Raw genomic sequence first — 24,160 nt, 5'->3', positions numbered from 1 at the left:
AGAGTGTTAAAAGGTTGCTATATCGAATCCCTCGAGCTGACAAGGTAGAAATCTGTTGTTCTGCCCCTGAAAAAGCCAGGCAGTCAGTAAGAACTTGACAGGTTAAATAAAGGTAACATAAAAAAGTATCGCTAGTTTAAAAAATGGTGTAGCTGTAAGAATAGGATATGCTACAAATTTGTCACCATAAAAAAAAGTACCTAGCAGATATTTGATGCAGTAGGTACGCAATAATAACGACGACAGAACCCCGTGAGTTTTATAGGCATCTTTGTTTTATTTTGGTTATTAATCTAGCTATCGATACTAGCAGATTCAGACCAGAGAAGAAGAGGCGAAGCAACAGGGACAACTGGGCCAGCAGATGGCGGTGTTTTGTTTCTTTCGCTCACCAAGCGAGGAGTTTTTGTATGGAGGTCAATAGCTAGGTTTCCATCCAATTGGCGAAAGATTTTCATTAGAATGTTCTAAAATCTGCATAAAACAATATGCGCATTTTCCCACCAGAAATGTGTTTCCATCAAACTGACTTATTGTGGAAACAAGTATGTGCGTGATGACGTAGTGCACATACAAATAACATTTGCTGTTAAATTCCAATGTGCGAATGAAACATGCAAGTTAAATGGGTTTGCATTGCATTTTCAACGCTACTGCTGGTCTTCTCACAAAAACGTTTGCGTTATATAGCCAACATGCGCACTCTGGCCTTGGCACGTGCGCTCTAGCTAAAAGGTCGCTGATACAGTACGGGTAGGCTACCTACACTATGAGATTATGAATAAGAGCGAGCGATATTATTTGTATTTGTCAAACTGCAGCCAAGCATCAATCATCATGTCACCAGAATATGACCCTCTATATTTAAAGGAGCAACATGCTCATCAACTGCAATTTCACCACCCTGTGAAGGTCGTCATACTTTATTTAAACTGTACTAGTGTAATAAACTGCATGGTTTTCCGAGTCGTAGTGGAACATATCATCGTTGACTCCCAAGTTTTCTTCAATATGATGCATATTATATCAACATTTGCACATAAAAACGTTTCCACCGACATTTCTCGAATAATTCCTTGAACAGACACAAAAATATCTCAACCTGTCTAGTTTACTTTATTTTGTCGACATTTGGAAAGTTAACCGGAAAATGTAATTATATTTTTATCTGACATGTACTTTACTCGCATAAAAAGTTTAAACGCAAACCTGGTTAATGAGAATGTTTAAATTGGTCAAAATAAAAACGAATGGCTTATTTGCTACGTGAGATCTTTTTGATCGAATAGAAGTTTCGTAATACTTAAGTTGTTACGAAAGTACTGATCTAAGTAGGACACGTGACATCCCGGCAACGTTGAGGAAAAAAACACTATACCGGAGTTGTCTCGCGATGGTTATGCATATTCATAGTATGAGGCTAGAATAATTGAGTGTATTTATTTATTTATTTGTAACCTTTATTTAACTAGGCAAGTCACTTAAGACCAAATTTCTTATTTACAATTACGCCTTCCCCGGCCCAACCCTCCCCTAACACACGGACGGACGATGCTGGGCCAAAGTGCCCTTTGGGACTCCAGTTCACGGCCGATTCTGATACAGCCCGGGATCGAACCAGGGTCTGTAGTGACGCCTCTAGCACTGCGCCACTCGGGAGAAGAAACAAAAATACAGTGACTCATGTTAGAAATGTTGGTCAAACATTTTACATTTGAGGTTGGACGGATAAACAGTATCATAATTGTATACATATAATCTTGGAGAGGTATTGGAATGTTCGAAATGAACTGCCGATATCACAGCATTGCTGGATATTTGTTCTTGAATACTTTGTACAACATATCAATTGAACTGGCACTATCAGGACGGTTCTATGTGACAACCATGAGACGGAAAAATAGGGTCCATTCGACACATTCTATTTATATCATCAAATTGCTAGGCTCTGGGCAGGGCGTCGTTGGGTTGATAGGCACTGGGTAGGATGTAGTAGGTAGCCATGGCGAGGATTTGAGCTCCGGTGGGGACACCAGCCAAGGGAAGAGCCACTAGAACCAGCGATGTCAATGTAAGGCAGATGAGTGCCAGAGTCCACACCCCACGTGTTCAGCCCAGAGGCCATGATGAGGAAGGCAGCAGGGGTCTGATGTCCGCGGGGTGTAGCAGAGGATGTCAGGTTGTTGCTTTGCAGAATATCCTCATACTCAGACATCCCCTTATAGAAGTCATAGTCCTCACGCCAGATTTGTTTTTACTACCTTTATTCAACTAGGAAAATCAGTTAAGAACAAATTATTATTTACACTTAAGGCCAAACCCGGACGACGCTGGGCCAATTGTGCGCCGCTCTATAGGACTGCCAATCACGGCCGGATGTGATGCAGCCTGGATTCGAACACAGAACCTCCCCGCTTTCTGCCACTGATGGGCATTGCCAGAGCGATGGGCAACTCCGTTGTCCATGATGATAGAGTAGTTGGGTCCCATGGCATGTCCTGTCAGAGTGGCGATGGTAAACAGCTGAGGAGACACCTCACCTACCGCCTTCTCTCTCATCTCACAAAACACGTCGACCATCACCATGCGTTCATCAGCATCTGTGTTTCCTATATGAACCCTGCGACTCGCACCGGACACCACCAACTACGTAGCAGCCCATAGCATCTCTCACTATTGAATACAAGCGGTTGACGTCAACAACCCTCATCGAATATTCAAAAATAATTACAATAATGCAAAGAAAGGATAGGCTGGAGCTTGACAGCCCGCGGTGCCGCTTTGTGGACAACGATTCCGATTGCTAGGGCGGAGGGACATGCATCTTGCCATTATATCCACACTATTTGGTATCTCGTCATTATATCCAAATCTCTGCCCAGACAGAATCATTGGCAGGTCGGGCTCGAAACATAATACACTTCCGGTTGCATAAAAAAATTGCAGCTACCGACACAGCTGGAGTGGGGGAGGCCTTCCTCTAGTGAAAGCGAGCTACTGGGGGGAATGGGTGACGTTTGATCGGGAAAAGGTGAGTTCGACAGAGTAAAAACATTGATTTGGACACTAATCGAATATAACCTCATCGTCAAAACGATGTTGCTGCTGCTTGTGTCATTTGGTGAAAAAGGTTCTACTCTAGCGGCGCGTGCTAACTGTTCAACGTGGGTAACACTAGGCGCATACGCCTAGCACATTTTTGGGGAATTTGCCTGTTCTCTTCGATATCTGTTAAGAGCCATGGTCTCAGCCCGCACAGGTTAGTTTTGCATTACATAGCTTGCTAGCTAACTTTAGCCACATTACGTCAATTAGACCTAGTTAGCTGGCTAACCAACATTAACTTATTTTGGCTAGCCCCAAGTGTGCCAGTCTTGTGTTTTTATGCCGTAGGATGTAGCCACCTAGAAGCTAGCTAGCCTGTCAGAATTTGTTGCAGGCTGACGTTAACGTCCGTTCGGGCGGCAACAAACTTTGCTCGACTCTAGACAGACACGGAATAATGCCGTTGCAACTTTTCGAAGCTAACGTCTGTCTCGTTAGCTACTTTTCTAATTATTGTGGGAGTTAACGTTTGTTCAAATCAAACTTTTTCTCAACAGGATTATCTTGTCAGTGTATCAAGATAGCTACCTACATGAACTGGGCGTTAACGTTAGATGACGTTACGATGTTCATTTCATTTGCATGGATCCAAAGCAATGGCTATTACATTATTAACGTTTTTGTGGAAATGGAAAGGTCGATTGCCTTTAGGTAGGTAGGTGACATTTGTGGGGAAATACTGTGGAACATGTAACTAATAAAATAGCTATCTAGCTAGTATCTAACTAAATTACTGTGTTGCAAGTAAAGTTGCCTAGTTCCTGCATTGTCAGTTGATAGTTAGCTAGGTATTTAGCTAAATATCATGCAAATTAGCTACACTGATAGTAAACAAACATTGTAACAGTAATACAGAAATATAAAATGTAGGCTATTGGCTTAAAAAACACATGATGGGTCTGTTTTTTTCGGTTGTCAACTTTACGTGGAGCATCTGACCTTGATAAAAGGCCAGATAAAACCACTGTTAGTCTGGTTGTATGTTGTAAACTAGTTATAGACATGATGTAAGGACACAGCAGTACAAAGTGCATTGTCACCTGGGGTCATCCAGTTCACCTGCATTCTCCTTGAATTCAAGGGTAGTTATATTAACTTGTTAGACAGTACAATTGTGTGTGTCCCTTTCCCTAGCTAATGCACATACAGTACTTTGTCAATAACTTGGATTTGGTCGAGCCATACCACAAACTCAAAGGGCAGTGCATTGTAATAGTTTATTTTTTTCATACGAAAGGGAAGACAGAAAAACAACACCCTTGAAGCCCATACAACCTTCTAGGGTTTTCTATTGTGCTGCAGTATTATAGGAGTTACTCAACCACTGAATATATTCACTGCATGGCTTGTCAGAATATACAGAGACAAACCAAATTAAGCCTTGTGCGTGAGTAGCATTGACTTTGCACACATTAAACCCTGCATTTATAGTCATGGTTCTCATCAGGATAAGCTTTAAAAGGTTTTAGTCTGCCTCTGCCATCACTGTTGATTGAGCAGTACAAGGGCAAGCTGCTAGGAATAGCCAGACAAAGGAGGTCTGGCTCTGAATATAGCAGTAATAGCCTTGATGTGAGTTTCTCATTTGAATTCCTTTATCAAAACATATTTATTAACATTGTCTGTTTTGACATTTCAATGGTGGGTAGTTATTTGGGCTAAATATATGCTTGAAGTTGTATTGGGTCATCTGTCTTTGAGAACAGGTTAAGGAAGTTATAGTTATTACCAGTAGGTTAGTTAGCATAGTGTTGGATTTGCTCAGCTCAGCGTTCCGTTTGGGTGAGTATAAAAGAGAAGGATTTGACTTCTCTGCGCAACGACTTACAGGGAAGTAGTTTTTTTGTTGTTGTACTGGTTAGAATATGACCAGCAAATAGGCCTATGCAAAGCCTGATTTCCCTTGCTAATTTTGTAATAGCCATTTTTTAATTAGGCCTTTGCTACTTGTAATTGTGCTGCAGTTATTCCACGGCAGCTTGGTTATCAGTTTCTGTTCATTGAAATGTTATTTACCCAAAGGGACTGGCCTGAACAGAGATGACTTAACAGAGATGGTACTCCTGTGTAGCTCAGTTGGTAGAGCATGGCGCTTGCAACGCCAAGGCTGTGGGTTCGATTTCCAAGGGAGTATTAAAATACTCAGTACTGTCAGTCACTCTGGCTAAGAGCATCTGCTAAACGTAAATGTGGAAACATTTAAATGTAATGGCTGAATGGCGTGAATAGTAGTCCATGTCAGTAATTGAAGTAAGCAGAGGTTAGTGATGACCTGCCATTAGAATGAGGCAGGTAGGGACATCCCAAGTGGGGTGTTATTTTCATGGTGTTGGTCGCATTTTGATTAGGCTAGTAGCTAAAGGATTGCGTTGTCTTCCAGTGCTTTTTCTCCAATGCATGGGGAATTCTAATAAGCCTGCTACACAGATGATAGGAGATTATAGGCTAATGGATAATGGAACTCTTTCTCATGTCTTAATCAACCCAGAAACCCAATTTCATGTGGGTCAGTGCTACATTTATTAATTAATTCCTTGTTATTTCCAATGCTCAAATTTAAAATACATCAATGTGCTTGCATGTCATGCTGCTCACACCAGGGCAGATAAACTAATCCCCACACATTATCCCCCTCCAAATTCACAAAATACATTTTTCTCAGAAGTCTCCCACTCTGCAGACTATTTGTTGCCCATCTCATGTTGCTGTATCATGTCTTGCTTGAGTTGGGCTGCATGCTGGTTTTGCAAAATACTGCTTATCTTGAAGTAAGCATTCTTTGCTTGTTTGCCAGTGCTGATGGGCAGGTTTTGGAGGTTGTCTTTGAAGTGTAGTCTTTTGTTCAGCCATAAGTCACAGGCCCACAATAGATTGGATCTTTCATTTTGGGCTTAATCAGACCTACTAAATTAAAGTGTATGTTTGTGTTTCCCATCCGGTCCATTTTAGCATTGCTTATGTGACCGGCACCCCTTTGGTTTCAGCACAGCCACAGAGCATACATTCTTTGGCTGCCCTTCAACTTGGCTCTCAGTTCAGTTTGCAATGCATGGTGTTGGCAGAGGCCACTGATAGGTTTAATATGCACACAATATTTGCAAGCCTCATGATGGCAGAGTGAAAATAATGTAAGACTGCACCTCCATTTTCCTTTTCTCTCCATCTTGCTTCTTTCCCCCTCAGTCTCCTGTGCCAGGATGATAACATATGGTTAGTGTGACAGGTGTCTTGGCAAGCCTTGGCAATTGGAGAAAGTGTTTTCATTTTCAAACTGCTGACAGAAGATCATGCTGAATTGCCAGAGAGAGGCAGGGGGAGAGCTGGGAGAGGGGCCGATGGATTGGGGGGGAGAAATAAAATTGTATTTGTCACATGCGTCGTAAACGACAGGTGTGGACTAACAGTGAAATGCCTACTTATGACCCTTCCCAACAATCCAGAGAGAAAGAAAATAGAAAAGTAATAACACAGAATTATAAATACACAATGAAAAATGATAACTTGGCTATATATATGGGGTACTAGTACCGAGTCAATGTGCAGAAGAGGGCAGAGCTGGAGAACGGACTCAGACAAACCAGTTTTTGTCAAATTGCTCAGGCCAAGTGGCTAAAACAGAATACATTTGAGCAATTCCATATTAAGGTCAACCTGAGCAAGAAAAAGCAAAATAGCTTATTTCCTAATTAAACTACTTTCATATTTACCTTGAATGTGTATATTTTGAATTAAAGACTACATTTGACCTTTTAATATTTGCCAAATTGAATGTTATTGTTACTACAAAGTAGGATACAAAACTCTCAAAATAAGTATTTTCAGTACTCGTTCTAAGCAAAATGGATGTGACCGTTATGGACGCTTCATAACTTCATCAATGACTCACCAGTCAGCAACACTGCATAACACGATCATGATAGAATGTTCATGCCCTTCCTACTGCTTCCAAAGTGTGTTTATGTTTGCAAACAAGCTAGCAGACAATCTTTATCTGTGTGTGTGTGATCTGTTTCACATGTACTCACCTTCTCATATGAACTGCAATCATGCGTTCTGCTAACTGGAGCATTGCATGTGATCACATGGCATAATAAAGATCTTAAATTCAGAAACATAATTAAGGTCTTAAAAATCCATCACAAAGTTTCACCGGTCATGCTGAGTTTGTTTACTCCCTTGAGTAACTACAGGTACCCCCCAGTGACAATATTGATCTGTATCTGTGTAGTCTGCAATGCACATGCTTGTGAACTGTAGCTGTTAAGTCTCAGAATCTCTACAAAAGTGCAAACCCTGTGCCACTGGTAGATTATAATTAAACTTTTTTTTTTATTACCATTTCAGTAAGGAAAATGAAGAAGTTAACCCTTCATAGGAAAGACGATATAGTAGGGATGAGTGAGGAATGAGTACAGCTAGCTAAAATAAACAAGGGAATGAAATGGGTGTATCAATCCTTGAGTCTAGGGTTAGAGGTATACACAGAGTCTACAAAACATTAAGAACACCTGTTCTTTCCATGTCTTACACTGGTCAGGTGTAAGCCATGATCCCTTATTGATGTCACTTGTTAAATTCACTTCAAATCAGTGTAGATAAAGGGGATGAGACGGGTTAAACATAGGGAGGCACTGATATTAAATTTTGTCCGATTCTGATATTTTCCTTGCCAAAGAAAACAATACCGATATTTAACATTTTAGCAGCCTTTTAAGCATTCTAGTACAGTTAAATAGTTTAAACAAAGTGTCATAGGTTCAGTTAGGAACAGATTGTTTAATAACTTGTAAATGGGAAAAATTACACATCCATGAATGTATTTTATCGCACAACAGGTATTCATGACACAAATATTTTAGCTGCCCTGCATTACAAAGATGGTTAAGGTGTTGGTGGCTCTTCTTACTATCCATTCTTGACTATATGGAGAAACCTAAACATGCTTTGAAATAAGTATTGGTTTAAACTCAAATGCAGTTAATAATTTTTGCTTTGACTACTTGAAAACATGACTGTCTCTATCTAGACTGTCATAAACTTCTATAAATGGCACAACTTAAACTTTTCAAATGTGCTCAACTGACTTGACTCGTAAAATGAGAGCAAATTTACAACACCAGCTCATCTTTCGTTTAGGAATAAAAAAATAAAAAACAAACAAACAATTGCTTTGTTTTTAAATTAATTGAAAATCTTGACCTATACCTGCCATGAATGAACAATAGAAAAGCCATTCGTCTTAGTACAATTGTTTCCAGTGACTCTAGATGGCTGGGTTACAATATGACTGCCCATTTACAATTTTAACATTTGGGGGAAGTTTTTCTTCACAAAGAAGACCTGCTCGGCTTTGTCACGAAAGTCTGTTTCTTTTTTCGTCTGTAGTGTGTGAAGCTGCACTGAAAAAGCGATCACTGTCCACACTAGTACATAGAGCACCAAGATACTTGTGTTTCCATCTTGTCCAGCTGTCTCTGTAACATTTCACGTAAACCCTGTTTCTTGTCTGCATCAAAGTAGCGGTCCTTGTACCTAGCATCGAGCATGGTGACGACACAGTAAAGAGGCTCAGAGTGAATACCACCGAATCGCATGTTCACAGCGTCTGGTAGAGTACTTTGGCAAGTTCTAACCCCACGGTCTGTGTTGGAAGTTTTGTTGAGCAGGCGTTTTAATGCCATGACAGAGGGTATCACGTCTGCTGCAGACGCAGTTGACGAGCTTATTTCTCCAGTCAGTTGTTTGACTGGAGCTAGGAGTGTGTTCATGTTTTCAATGAGTCCACTGGTTTGTACTGATTTGTTGCCGGTAACTCAGTCAGCTGCGTACACGCCAAGCACTCATTTTTGTTCCAGCAGGCTCTCCATCATGTAAAGAGTACTGTTCCTTCTGGTGAAAACGTCTTGCTTAAGCCTTTTCGTTTGCACTCCAAGCTGCTCCTGTATTGCTTGCAGGTGGCTGTATGCTAGCTGTGAGTGTTTAAAATGACCTATTATCTTCCTACCTGTTGCCACTGTGTCAGATATGCTGTGTTGGGCCAAAACACCTTCGTTCACAGCATGTGTGCCATGCATGGAAAACTGGCGACTCCGCATTCTTCAAAAGCCTTTGTCATGTTACGTGCGTTATCACGTAGCACATCGTGTACTTTGTTCTTGGGGATTTCAAACATGTTCTCAAATGCCATTGAAATGGCAGCAGCGATAAGAGAACCAGCACATTCTTGAGCATGCAATATGGCTTTCCTCAGTACGAAATCCTCATCGACCCACTGTGCTGTCAGACTCCGCATGCTCATGGGGCTGACATCGCTGGTCCAAATGTCAGTCGTGAAGCTAGTAGCAGTGACGCCCATAGCAAGTAGCTCGCTGATGTGCGATTCAACAATACTGTGTAACTCCGGTAGGGAAACATCTGAAAAATAGCGCCTACTTGGTAGTGTGTACTGGTGCAGAGAACGGTTGATTGTCAAGGGCAATGAATTCCATTATCTTGGCGTTAATGGATTTCGCCTTTGAGTTGTCTCGCTGAAATGTTCTTGCTCTTTCAAATGACTGCTTGACTTGAACTTGTTTAGTTGTTAGAAGTGTTTGTTCTAGGTAGTTGCTGAACGTCTGGGGGATGATGCACTTTCAAATGAGTAATTAGGTTTGTGGTATTGAAAGATTTCACTTTCTCCCCTCGGGAAATAATAGCAGCACAAACGTTGCATATGGCCTTTTTGTTATCTTCCTCTGAAACTTCAAAATAGGTCCACACAGCAGACATTGTGGGCTAGGTTAGGAATGCTGTGTTGCACATGTAGCGCTGTATGTTTTTGTGGCTTCATTACGTCACCTACCTACGTTATCCAGGTGTACACGTCAGCTTTGACATCGGTTTTTGCACATCGGCGTTAAACTCGACAATAGGGCCGATGCCCGATGTTGGCATTTTTGGCTAATATCGGCCGATTGTGATATTCTCACCGATATATAGTGCATCCCTAGTTAAAGAAGATTTTTAAGCCTTTAGGATTTCCTAATGTTTGGTATACACAGTGTATATATAGGCAGTTTGTGGAATTGGTAACAGATAAAGACCGACTCTGATGCTGTTGAAATACAGTTCTTGAGGAGAAACGACCACACAGGATTTGTGTACATCTTGCCAGCCAAAGATGACAAGGCTTGCGTGGCTGCAGGTCAAGTTGTCCAGTCCCTGTGTCCTTTTGTGGACAACGTTGAGGGGGTATTTTAGAGCCTATGCTGGCAGATTAAAGGGTGTGAGATTAATGCAAAGCATGAGTTTCTAAAAGCAACTTTTGAGTTTTGAGTTTTTGTATGTTTATTCTGTTACTCAATAGGTGATTTGACAACATATTAAAGATATTTAAAAAACATTCATGATCTAGAATGAATTTACTAAAACTTTGTACATTTGAAATGGATTGCAGTTTCATTTGCGGTCTGTCTTTTGGGACTCTGTCACATCCATAACATTTTCCTCTAGTGTTATTGTGAAAGTGCAAATGTTTCTATAATTGTTGATGTATGCAGCACTCTAATTTGGAATGAAAGTAGAGTTTTTCCAAATAAAGAATTCTGAATGCATTTTCTAGCACATTTGTGCATTTATCGTTGCTTAATTAATATGGGACACATGAGCGCACTTTGATAGCCTATGCAATAACTATTCAAGATACTTGTTATTTCTTTAATATATAAACAATTATTTCGCACAGCGTCACATCCATAACAGAGAATCTCCCATGCATAACGGTACATTTTCCTCTCTAAAGTATGTGACAATTTTTTGTTGTTTTTGTGTGTAGCCAAGCCATACTTTCAAAGTGGCTATTAATATTTTACCCTAAGACTTTGAGCTTGACTTTAGCTGGTGTCTCCATTCTCCCAAAAATGGCTGTCCATTTCCCTCACATACATAACGTAAGTTTTGTTGTTCCGTTACTTTCAAAGTGGCATTACTTAGAATTTTGGCGTTTTGTGTCTACTCTTCCCCTATAGGGTTCTACAAATGTCTCTCAGAAATGATAAGTCAATTTTGTGAGACATTTTGTTTCTCATTCTGTGTGGAAGTGTCACATCCATAACACTGGAATTTCCCATTTGCCTCATCATGGCATTGGTAATTACAGTGCCCTGGCCTGCATTTTCAACCCTCAGAGAATGGTTAAGGTAGTTCCATCTATGTTGTAGTCTACAGCATTTTTCTTTTGATCTCCTTTACAAAGCAGTGTTCAGTCCTACTCTGGTTGTAACAAAGTGACTTTCTGACAGTTACAGCTAGGCTGGGCTGGCTAACACTTTCTTGCCAAATAACCAGATTTTCTTCTTTCTTTGCCAAAACGCATAAAACGACATGCTAGTGTAATTAAAATGCAGAAATGCTTTTAGAGTACATTCTATTCCACATGGAGGACTACAGTTCTTGTCATATTCTTTCTAATGATTCATTTCAAATTGTGTCAGACTACCATGCTGCAGTACTATCTCTTCTGACCTCCAAGGTTTAAGGGCCTCCTTTGTTCGTGCTGTGAGGATTTTCACTCCAGATTAAACATCTGCTTGTATTTTTTGTTGTCGTTAGTTGTTTTTCTGTGGTGCTGTGTGTTGAACTTGTGCACTGGAATGGGTGGAATGAATATGCTTTTGCAGGCCATCTCCAAACTTGGATGAGGCTGCAGTTATCCCTACAGTCATTCCTTTGGCAAATTTACTGTGAAATTGGCCAGCTGCTGAATGGATCTTATTTCAAATCCAGATTTCCAAATTGTTCTCTTATGAGAGTCAGTCGGGTCAATGCTGAACTAGGCTTTGACTCTCAATGCCTATTACTGCAATATGTCAAATGCACTACGTTTTTGCCCAGGCGATTCTTCTCTGAATAAATGCTATATATATAAAAAAATATATGCCTTTTTCTGGCAAAGAATGAGAGGTTAGTCTAACTTGTACTGGCCATTTTGAAAGCATACAGTATTTTCTCAGGCCATTGTGAATGTGAAATTATATTGGCTGTAGCCAGATTTCTTAGTGTTGGCATATTTCTGGCACAGACAGCCAAAGTTTGCTCAAAGCATGTTTGTTGCTATTTGGCTGTTGTGGCACACTGACTTTATTTGTAAAATATCTTAAATTAACCTCAATGTTAACTGTCAATGTTCTTTCGGATATTTTGTATGTGAAAATGAAACTTGAAATGCACTAGTCACTAAACTGTGACTGCATGCAGGTGTTCTCAGATATATCCTGATTCTTAGTCCTAATGATTGTTTTATTTTCTGTTTCTGCCAGGTTGTCTACAAACTGGTAAGCCATATCCAAGAGATGGATGACGGCAGCGCCTACATAGAGTTTGATGTGCCAGAGTTCAGCAACACCGTCCTCAACCAGCTCAACGACTTGCGGCTGCAGGGGAAGCTATGTGACATTATCGTTCACATCCAGGGCCAACCGTTCCGGGCCCACAAGGCCGTGCTGGCGGCCAGCTCACCGTACTTCCGCGACCACTCAGCCCTGGGAACCATGAGCGGCCTGTCCATCTCCGTCATCAAGAACCCTGATGTGTTTGAGCAGCTGCTGGCCTTCTGCTACACTGGCCGCATGTCCCTGCAGCTCAAAGATGTCATCAGCTTCCTCACAGCAGCCAGCTTCTTGCAGATGCAGGCCGTCATTGACAAGTGCACCCAGATCCTGGAGGGAATCCACTCCAAGATCAGCAGCGCCACCAGCCCAGACGAGGGCTCCCAGGCCAGCCGCAACGGTGTTAAAGACAGCAGCCTCTTCATCAACCCCACACAGATCTCCCCCCCTTACTACTCCAGACACAGCATAGAGGCCCGCTCTGAGCTAGCAGCAGGGAAAGGCCATGGCAGGGCGCGGCACCAGGAGGAGGGCCAGTCAGACCGCGGCAGCAGTGACGGTGTGTCAGAGCAGGAGGCAGCCACGGAGGGAGAGACAGAGCAGGTGGAGCTGATTGGGAAGGACGGCCAGGTGACAGACGTGCATGTGAAGCTGGAAAAGACGGACCGGCCCAGCTACTCCGACAGCTCCTCGGCAGGCGACGATGGCTACCACACAGAGCTGGTGGATGGAGAGCAGGTGCTGGCTGTCAGTGTCGGCTCCTATGGTCCTGTCATCCAGGCAGCTGGCTACACTTACTCAGGCCTGTCATCTCCCTGCTTCGTGAGCCTCAGCAGCTCCAGCCCCTCCCGCTCCATGCTCAGTGGCTTCAGGGGAGGCCGGGCCAGAGCCAAGCGCCCCCCTGTAGCCGTCCCAGCAGAAGTCCTGAGTCAGATCAAACCAGGAAACGCAGAGGACAGCAGCGAAGCACTGTTGGGTCAAGCAGGCTTTGAGAATGACGTCCAGGAACGGAGCCTGCGCAGCCAGTGGTACCCCTACAATGAGAGGCTCCTCTGCATCTACTGCGGCAAGTCCTTCAATCAGAAGGGCAGCCTGGACCGCCACATGCGCCTGCACATGGGAATCACACCCTTCGTCTGCAAGTTCTGCGGCAAGAAGTACACGCGCAAAGACCAGCTGGAGTACCACATCCGCGGTCACACGGACAACAAGCCCTTCCACTGTCAGATCTGTGGCAAGTGCTTCCCTTTCCAGGGAACCCTCAACCAGCACTTGAGGAAGAAGCACTTGGGGGCCACAGAGGGCACCAATCACATGGACTCTCCAGAGAGAACGGAGGGGAGCTCTGGTCAGAAAGACCCAGAGGATGCCTCTGAGGGGATGGTCTTTGAGACGCAGTATGTTGAGGAGGCTCCGGCCACCGACATGGAAGAGAGCTCAAAGTGCAGCCCTGAGGAAGCCCAGGCATCCAGGTGTGATTTTTAGGCCCCTGTTCTGGTTGAGGAAGCTTTAACATGTTTTTTATTTTTTTATTTTTTTTTATGTTTAGGATTTCTTTTGGAAGCGGCTCCTTCAAATGTTGAATCTACCTTGTACTTCCAGGTTTTCTGCCTGTCCATTTTAGTGAAAGTAGAAACATAGAAGAAGAAAAGGGTGCTTTTTAAAAATAGATTATTTCAAAAGGAAGGAGAATCAACTTGCTATTGATAAGGTGGCCTCAATAATCAAGGCCTCCTTGTTGTTTTTGTTTTCTCTTTAATCTTTCCATGTTTTTAAAACATATTTACAGAGTAATATAGGCATGTTGCAATAATTGATAATATGAAAGCTCTGCTGCTTGTCACAAGTTTTTACCTGATCTGTTTTTGCACATGTGGCCAAAGGTGGTCACTTTACTCACAAGGAATTATTTTTCTGCAAGTGCAAAGCTTCATGTGACATATCTGTTCAATACCTCATGATACAACTACATACTCATAACAGACAGTATTTTATGAAACTCCACCAGGTTCTACCTCATAGCTAAGAACCTAACAGGAACAGAAGTGTTTTCCGTTTAAAAAAACAAACAGTTTTGTTTTAGGGTCTATGTGTTATATTTGCCAAACTCTAAGAAGAACAATCCTCAGTCTCAACACAACGCCTTGATACTGTAGACTAATGTTCCTTGTTGGTTGTATGAACTCTGGACCTTGTCCATCAGTTCATGGTCAACAAGGATGTAATGTGGTCGAAGAAAGGATTTGCTATATTTAAGCAATAAGACCCGGGGAGGTGTGGTATAAGGTCCATATACCACGGTTAAGTGCTCTTCTTACGCACAACGCAACGCGGAGTATATTGGCCAAATACCATAAACCCTTGAGGTGCCTTGTTGCTATGATAAACTGCTTACCAATGTAATTAGAACATTTAAAACATATTTTAGGGGTCATACCCATGGTATATGGTCTGATATACCATAGCTTTCAGCAAATCAGCATTCAGGGCTCAAACCACCCACTTTATAATGGTGTATAAGAAATATTAAGTATGTTGTATGTTTGCATTGAGCAAGCTCAAGGACAGTGGATAGAGTACAATAGTAGAACACAATACATTACATTATTTCCACTGTCTCTATAGCCAAGATCTAGTTTACTTTTCAGAACACACAGGAGCAGATTCCACTTATCTGTCTCTTTTTTTACCCAGTGAAGGTCACATGCAGTTGGCCGTGGTGTGTTTTACAGATGTGATTCTATCTATTAATCGACATGGGATCAATGATTGAGCCTGACACAGTGAAATCATTGGAGTGTCTTCCATTCTGATGGTGTTTAGTTAATTATTCTCAACCTGTTTATGTGAAACTGTTTTTTATCTGTGTGGAGATGATGCTCAGTGCAGAGTTCCCCTCATTAGCTTGGCACAGCAGGCGCAGCGCTGCCCTGGATCTGTGCATGGAATCAATATGCTCACAGTATGCAAACAGGGAGAAGGGAATATCCGCCATCTTGTCATGGCAGTTTTTGTTCACTCCATTTCATGAGAACTCTTGTTCTGCTCTTTTGTTTTAATTTACAGTTTCTGCCCTTTCCTGAGCAGACGCAACTGTTAAGAGTTTGATGGACAGAGGGTAGAGGGTTGTGAGATGAGGTTGTGAACCAAAGTAATGGTGCACTTTTTGTGAGTAAAATAGTGGCAGTTAAAGTTAAGAGCAGTGGTGACTGGTGACCATCAGTTTATTGTGACAAAAATAGGCTTTTTAATAGTCAATGATCAAATTATTACTGCATCAGTCAGTGTAAGTCCATTTGACAACAGATTGGTAGCTAGCTTTTTCAGTGTTAATTGGTAAATAATAATCAAAGGGCACTGCTGGCATCGGGGATGGTGCTCTGCTTGTTTAGAGATTAGCCGGGCTTTCAGGGCTCAGCAGTTGGATGAATGTCATTTGACCACATTTCACAACTTTTGTTAAAGATTCCATTTTTCATATCGTCATAAGTCACTAATGCACACTATGGTTGGGGTGGGAGGTAGGCTGTGTCAGATGTATATTGCATTACATGGCTAAGCATTGCAATGCACAATGCCATGGCATAGTTTAGGTGGCGAATGGGATTTCAATATTCTTATTGTGTGATAATGCTTCTAAGTGCAGTAGTTTTTAATAATATGGGCCTAAATTCATATAATTATTGCTCTAACGTCCTAGCCCAGATCAAGCTCTTTATTTGGTAGGTGCGGTTAAGATCAGGTGGAAAGCTGATCCTTAAAAAGCACTTTTTGTCAACAGTAATTTTGCTCCATTACCCCTCTGCTTGCTGACTTGCTATTTCAGCAGTGAGTTGCCATCCTTGTATCCTGTTATCTTTTAGTTTTTACACATGAACACACAAAACTATAATTTAGAGAGAAATGTCCCGAAAAGCCCAGAGGTCCAGGTGGGTGTGGACAAGAGAATTTCCTCTTCATTTAATATAGCACCACCATTTACTATGCCTGTTTGTTATTTTTCGGTTGTTTGCTGCATCTTTTTTTTTTATCACATTACCATCCCCTTGCCTTTGGCAGAACTTGGTTCTGTGATTTTGTTTTCATATTGGTATTGTGAAGTTTTGCATGTATTTCCATATTGTGTAATGTTAGGTCACCAATGCAGTCTTTTCTCCACTGAATGCTCACTACACATGTGGTTAGCTCATTGTTTCACCAGATACTGTTGGAAACTGTCCCGTTTACAACCAAAAGGACCCTTCTGTGATTCAGTGAGTTATCTGATTCACTGTCTCCATGTCTTGTTGCTGATCAGTGACAGGCCCTTCCCTTTTTGTTTTATTTTTGTATTTCTCCATCAACAGAACATATGCTTGACAGGGTTGTCCAAAGTCAGCCACAATCTATTTTCCTGTCTTGGATAAGTCTGGGATATTTATGTTATGCTCTGTGTGGTAATGCACTCTGCACATTTGCAGAACCATATCTGTAAAGTCTTAACCCTGCTCTTATTGAATCTGTCCCTCTGTCCCCCTACTGATTTTAGAATGGGGAATTGACACTGAACAAAGTTATAAATGCAACCATTTTTTATTTTACTGAGTTACTGTGCATATAAGGAAATCAGTCAATTTAAATAAATTCATTAGGCCTTAATCTATGGATTTCACATGACTGGTAATACAGATATATGCATCTGTTGGTCCCAGATACCTTTAAAAAAAGGGGGGGGGGTAGGGACGTGGATCAGAACCAATCCGTGTCTGGTGTGACCACCGTTTTGCCTTGTGTAGTGTGACAAATATCCTTAGCATAGAGTTGATCAGGCTGTTGATTGTAGCATGTGGAATTTTTTTCCCAATCTTCTTCAGTGGCTGTGCGAAGTTGCTGGTAATTGTCGGGAACTGGAACACGCTGTCGTACACGTCGATCCAGAGTATCCCAAACATGCTCAATGGTTGACATGTCTGGTGAGGTAATGGAAAAACTGGGACATTTTCAGCTTCTAAGAATTATGTACAGCACCACAATGGGCCTCAGTATTTAAGCATGTTATCTCTGTGCATTCAAATTGCCATTGATAAAATGCAATTGTGTTTGTTGTCCTTAGCTTGTCTGCCAATACCCCACCCCCACCCTGGTACACTCTGTTCACAACGTTGATATCAGCAAACCGCTGGCCCGCACGACACCATGCACGCGGTCTGCAATCTGCCCGGTACAGTTGAAACCGGGATTCATCCGCGAAGAGCACACTACTCCAGCGTGCCAATGGTCATCGAAGTTAAGCATTTGCCCACTGAAGTCGTTTACGACGCTGAACTGCAGTCAGGTCAAGACCCTGGTGAGGACCACAAGTACGTACATGAGCTTCCCTGAGACAGTTTCTGCAGAAATGTTTCGCTTTTGCACACCCACAGTTTCATCAGCTATCCTGGTGGCTGGACTCAGGCGATCCCGCAGGTGAAGATGCCGGCTGTAGATGTCCTGGGCTGGCGTGGTTACATGTGGTCTGTGGTTGTGAGGCCGGTTGGATGTACTACCAAATTCTCTAAAAGGATGGAGGCGGCTTATGATAGAGAATTAACATTGAATTCTCTGACAACGGCTCTAATGGACATTCCTGCAGTCAGTATGCCAGTTGCACGGTCCATCAACTTGAGACGTGGCATTGTGTTGTGACACAGCTCTACATTTTAGTGGCTTTTTATTGTTCACAGCACAAGGTGCACCTGTGTAATGATCATGCTGTTTAATCAGCTTTTTGATATGCCACACCTGTCAGGTGGATGGATTATCTTGGCAAAGGAGAAATGCTCACCAACAGGGATGTAAACAAATTTGTGCACATTTTGTTTTTTGAAAAAAGCTTTTTGTGCTTATGGGGTCTTTTATTTCAGCTCATGGAGCATGGGACCAACACTTTACATGTTGCATTTATATTTTTGTTCAGTATACTTTACCATGTAAAAATATGGTCCTTTTAATAGGTTATTGAGCCAGGAGTCAAATCAAAGATTTCCCAGTAGATAATTCTCCAAAGGTATACATTTGGCCCGACAAGAGGCATGATGAGTTTTCTAGATAATACTTTTTTTTCTTCCAATTCCAGATGATCTTGTTACAACACAATGCAGTTGAATCCCACATAGGATGTTGCCAGATATGATAGTCATATCATGAAAGAAATGTATGAAGCCATAAGTACTAAAATTGAGATTGTTTGTTTCATTGTCATTTTAAGATGCCAACCATACAAATCCTAGAAATATTTTAAAGAAAAATAAGCTTTTGAATCTTGATCTGTGCCTTGCCATACAAACGATCACACAAACGATCCCTGTGGATATAAAGCATCTGACACTTACAGTAGACATTTGTTTTGTTCCTGCCTTCAATGGAAAGAATAAAAGGATTGAGGACAAAGTATTGATAAAGTACTGTTGATTTTCTTCACTTTTAATTTGGATTTAAAAAATAAATGGTAATAGTTTATGCAAAAGTGAAATGTCTACAAGGGAATAGGCACGGAGAATCATGTCTGAGATACATGCCCATGTTGCGCCCTTAAGTTAGCAGGGTAATGGGCACCTCGTTTTTAGTCAGCCATACCATTTCCTTGTCATCAGACCCTTTTTGATACTTGTATTCATTTGATTATGTGATGGATTGTGTTTTATTATATTGTGACTTGCATGGCATCTAATCGCAGTCATGAGCTGTTCTGTTCCTCTCTCCAGAGGCTGTTTTGTATCTATACTGTATCCTTTCTGTTAGCACTGAGGACAATCTAAGATCTCCTTCAGTCTCAGAGAAGGGAGAGTACAGCTAGACTCTTCCCTCTCAAGATTAATTTAGTTACATCTGGCCAGGGGGACAGCTTGTTGAGAATGAGCAGGTTTAAAAAAAAAAAAAAAAAAAAATATTAAAAAAAAATGTGTTTTTAAAAAAGTGCAAACGTGCTCGGTTATGTATTGCACATCACTCACCCACAAAATTGTTTAGAAATGCTGATGGCAGTTTTTGGAACTTAACATTAGTTCTTGTTTTTGTCTCATCTGGCATGTACCTAGAAACAGCATAACCTGTCTTTGATACATTCATATTCCAGAGGGATGTATCATTCTAGTCTCCCCTTTTTAAGGGATTACTTTATCTTTAGGGACCCCCCCCAATAAATGGTGCTTTTAGTCTGGTCAGGTTATTTATTGATTTTTATATACAAAAGACTATATACATGCATATATATTAATTCATTATAAGGGGATGGAGGGGTAATTTTGTTTAAATGCTTTTATAAACTTAAGTTACTAATGCTACAACACTCACCAACCAACTGAACCTGACACTTGTTTGCATTCACTCTGTTTGTTCAAAACTATTCATATTAAAGGTGGGGGAGCGATATTTGTGGGCCAGAAGTAATCAAAAGGAAGTGTTTACAGGGAAGGCTGTTGGACTACTTTTTGAATTTGCAGATCGTTCAATTACTTTTTTTTAACTGATTAACTTCAGGTAGTTTATGAACACTGATATAGATTTCCATAGCTTCTCAACCTTTCTCCACTGTGTAATATACAAAAGCAATAACCTTTTTTTAAAGGGGATATATTGGTATCAATGAGACTAATCTAGTTCTTGGGCTTTCACTTCTCAAACAAAAGCTGAATGTGAGGGAGCTGTAGAACTAAAGTAAGTCGAGGACAATTTGATATAGATTTATTTTTATATATTTTGTGAATCTTTGGATCGGTTAGGTGAAAATGCTCATTAGGTGAGACTGGTATTGCTGGTCTTTTAAGTAGGCATCCAAAGCCTAAAACGATCAGTGAACTGAAATGCAAAGCTGAACATGTGATTCCGTCAAACCCCAATGGCACTGGTTTTAAAGTTGCACCTCCATCTGTGTCAAATACTGAAAGGGATTTTGGGCTGCACAGCCACATAGTAGAAGTGGCAATCTGTTTTCATGCTAAAATTTCAAGGTCTTCCCTTTCCCCTCGAGTACTGAGACTATAGTTTTAGCGGGTCAGAGTGGAAGTGGTCAGTACTGCTTTAACTAAATGTTTAGACTGACCTGTTTCATTCTCTTTGATGTGAAACTCCTTGGTCTCTCACATTCTGTGGTATCTGGTTAAGTATGTGGTCATATGGCAAAAAACTAAGTAGAACTCAGGGTTTATACTAGTGTTATAAAGTGGTCACTCTGGGCATACAGCTCGTGTGTAGAATTCAACGTGAACTTATATTCAGGTGGGGAAACAAATCCTCAGTCAGTGGTTCCCAAACATTCTGCCTCAAGGGTCTCACTGAACCCATGTTTTCCATTCCCACTCTGCATGTATGTGACGAGCTTCAATGCTGAGGAACAGGGGAGACCTTTTTAGTTTGGCCTATTGTCCGTCCACCTGCCTCTAGTCCGTTCTACATACAACCCAACTGTGAACCTCAACTCTACTGTTTTGTACAATGATGAAGTAAATGAAGCTAGCTAGAGCTGATGCTTTAACTTTTAACTTGCCATTTCTGAACTTATTTTATAGCATGAAAAATATATTTATTCAAATTATACTTTACTCATAATCATTCTGTGCTGCTTTATTTTTGTTCATAAGCTTGTAAATTGCTTTTTTATGATACTATGAAATGTCAATAGAAAATGTGTTTTTATTTGTAAAATAAAGATGCTCATTTGGCACCCTTGTCCAGTAATTTTATTGTACTAAAGGTGGAGGCGAGCACGTTGTAGGTGAGACATTGTTGGGTGCAGAAACTGCAGATATGACCTCGCCAGCAGAGGGACATCACACACTCCTCATTTGCTGTAGCTACTCTGTTTATTTTACTCTTATCTATCCTGATGTATAGTCACTTTACCCTGGCTTCAAGTACATATCTACCTCAACTACCTCGTACCTCTGCAGATTGATATGGTACTGGTACTCCCTGAATATAACTCCCATTCTTGTGTATTTTATTTTATTCTTCTTACAATTTATTTTCTACACCAGTTGTATTTGGCACATGTGACATAACATTTTATTTAAAAAAAATGTAGATGTTGCACACAAACACTAGCTACATTACCGAAGATTTTTTTTTATGACAACTAGACCAACTAGACCAATCTTTTTTTTTTACTGAATTCAAGCAGTCTCTCACTAGCCAGGTTTCCATCCAAACATTTCATGAGGATGAATTACCTGATGCATGAGAAGTCATTACCTGGCTGATGGTAGTGACACAATTTGTTCGTTCGACATGGTGGGATCTTTTTGTGGTCGGTAAAACTCTTATTACTAATTTATATAACAAGAAAGACTCCGAATACAAGAAAATGAACTGTAGCTTCAAAATTACTAAAACTAGTTAGTACAAGAATAACAGAGCAAAAGACTGCGCATGACCAAGGGCGCTCCGCTCTTAAAGGGGACATCAGTAATTAACAGAACATAACAAACTCACAGGGTGGTGAAAGTGCACTTGATATGCTTGATGCTCCTTTAAATGTAGGTAACCTACCCGTACTGTATCTGGCCAGAGTGGGCACGTTTGCTATATAACGACAGTTTGTGACAAAACCCATCAGTTGTGTTGAAAATGCGATCGGAACCCATTTAACTTATATTTTTCATTACTACATAGGAAATGTAACCTCAAAAGGTATTTTTATGTGCCCTATGTCATCATGCACAGACGTTTGTCCACAATAAGTCAGTTTGATGGAAACATCTCTATTGGGAAAATTTTATTTTATGTAGATTTTAGAATATTCGCATGAAAATCTGTCGCAAATTGGATGTAAACCTAGCTACTGACTTTTTTTTATCCACAGGCATTGCGATAATGATTTCTCGCGCAACACAATAGCAAGTGCATCATGCAACACGTTGATCATCTTGTGCATGCTGTTATCATTCGTAGGTGGGCCTACTAACAACATCCACATGATGGCTTGCATACGGTGAAAATAACAACCTGAACTGTAAAATGGATTAGACACCAACCTAGATAAACATTTAATAATTTGGGTCAATTGTCCTCTTGCCATGAACTTCTGTTTGAAACGCTTAGATAACCATAAACAGTAGCTTGTAACATGGTCAGTTGGGAGATAAGGGCCTTAGGTCAAGCTCTGCAGCCACGTTTTCCATCTTCTCCAGTTCATGGCCAATATGTAAAATGTCTGCCCTCATGGACACCAGTGCAGTTTCATTGTTTGCAGATCCTCCCACGCTGTGGTTCTTCTGCACCACCAGTGTGCAGTCATCACCAGGCAGCTTGTACTCCATCCTCCTGGCCCTTGTCCAGCTGCCATAACTCTGGATCCCTGCCAGCTCCAGGAAGGCCTTCATGGCCTCAGTGCTGCTGCAGCTCTCCTGATCTCTCACTGGGACCCCTAAGCAGTGAGCCAGGTGCTGGATGATGGGAGTGTGGCCAGTCAGCTCCCTGTACTGGGGTGCAGGAGGACAGGGCTGACCCTGGATCTGTCCTATCTCTGGAATAGAAAGGGGGTTGTCCTCACAGCCCTTTGGCCCTTCTGTTTCATCTCTATCCACACATAGCTTCTCTCCCCAGACTGTAGAGGGACATCCAGAGCCAGCAGCCTGACTATCTGGCTCTGGTGGCATATTGTTGGAAGAGTATGGATTGTTACCTATGATCATTCTCCACTGACTGCCCTGTTTGCTTAGCCAGGTCTGCTGAGAAGCCAGGTGGAAGCTCTCTGTGTCGTAGTAATGCTCTCTAAGGGTGACCTCTTCGATACACCATGCCCCCTTCTCCTGCAGCCGTGCCTCGGTCTTCTCTCCCAGCTTGTACTGCAGCTCCACGTTCACCCTGATGGACCCCTGGGGTCCCACCTCTTCACCTGTTCCTGCTAGTGGTCTGTTCAGCAACATCTAGCAAAGCAAGAGCCACACCAAGAGGTTCTGATAAGAGGAATCAGGGGTGCACCATCTCATAGTACAGCACAGATTACATGCCAGTTTTAAGCAGATTCAGTGTATGTTACAAATGGGCAAATATACTGTATATCTTGTGATGGTAGAATTATCATTTTAAGGTATACTGAATTATATTCTGGGTTGATATGGTTACAGAAGTTGTCTTACCTCTACAGCAGAGATCCTCAGCTTGAAGCACGAAGGAGAACCTGTCTGCCGTCCTCAGCTCACACACAGAATGAAGGTTTGTTGTTTTTAACCGTTTGAGCCTCTGCTGCTGGGTGACTAGAACCTAGGACAAATGAGCTAATGGCAGTCATGGCGTTATTAGAGTTTATAGTGAGTCCAAGCCACTGCCTTCTGGTGTTTAGTGTTTATGGATACTGCTTTGGTTGTCATGGAGAGGTCAGCTTAGTGGCCTAGTGGTAGCCTAGTGGTTAGATCATTAGACTAATAACCAGAAGGTTGCAAAATCAAATCCCTGAACTGACAAGATAAAAATCTGCCGTTCTGCACCTGAACAAGGCAGTTAACCCACTGTTCCTAGGCAGTCATTGAAAATAAGAATTTGTTCTTAACTGCCTAGTTAAATAGAACAGTAATCAGTAACCATGGTAGTGTTTGTCTGAAGTATGCCCCTCCTTTTTAGCTGATGTGTTGACAATGCCACCAGAGGGTGCTAGAGAATGAACATGAATGGCAGTGCCCTGTTGATGTGGAATTGCAGCATACCTGTATGTCAGTACTGTATGCAACTTTACT

General features: G+C 41.5%; 2 protein-coding genes across 2 annotated transcripts; one reads left to right on the top strand and one right to left on the bottom strand.

Annotated features, from left to right (window-relative positions):
- The first annotated feature begins 1,847 nt into the window (after positions 1–1,847).
- Positions 1,848–21,150, top strand: LOC110525601 (zinc finger and BTB domain-containing protein 34). The gene is made up of 2 exons (XM_021605858.3): positions 1,848–3,031; positions 12,402–21,150. Exon 2 carries the CDS (start codon positions 12,435–12,437, stop codon positions 13,953–13,955), a length of 1,521 nt encoding a protein of 506 aa, XP_021461533.1. The 5' UTR covers positions 1,848–3,031; positions 12,402–12,434; the 3' UTR covers positions 13,956–21,150.
- A 1,035-nt stretch (positions 21,151–22,185) lies between these two features.
- si:dkey-191c17.2 (uncharacterized) lies at positions 22,186–23,833 on the bottom strand. Its single transcript, XM_021605856.3, has 2 exons — positions 23,567–23,833; positions 22,186–23,353 (listed from the first exon to the last, which is right to left on the bottom strand). Exon 2 carries the CDS (start codon positions 23,351–23,353, stop codon positions 22,556–22,558), a length of 798 nt encoding a protein of 265 aa, XP_021461531.2. The 5' UTR covers positions 23,567–23,833; the 3' UTR covers positions 22,186–22,555.
- Positions 23,834–24,160: the final 327 nt, after the last annotated feature.

The sequence above is a fragment of the Oncorhynchus mykiss genome, chromosome 6 (genome assembly GCF_057628025.1).
Source record: "Oncorhynchus mykiss isolate SJ-2025 chromosome 6, ASM5762802v1, whole genome shotgun sequence".
Taxonomy (NCBI): domain Eukaryota; kingdom Metazoa; phylum Chordata; class Actinopteri; order Salmoniformes; family Salmonidae; genus Oncorhynchus; species Oncorhynchus mykiss.
Note: the sequence above shows the minus strand (reverse complement) of the source record. Positions and strands in the feature narration are given on the sequence as shown.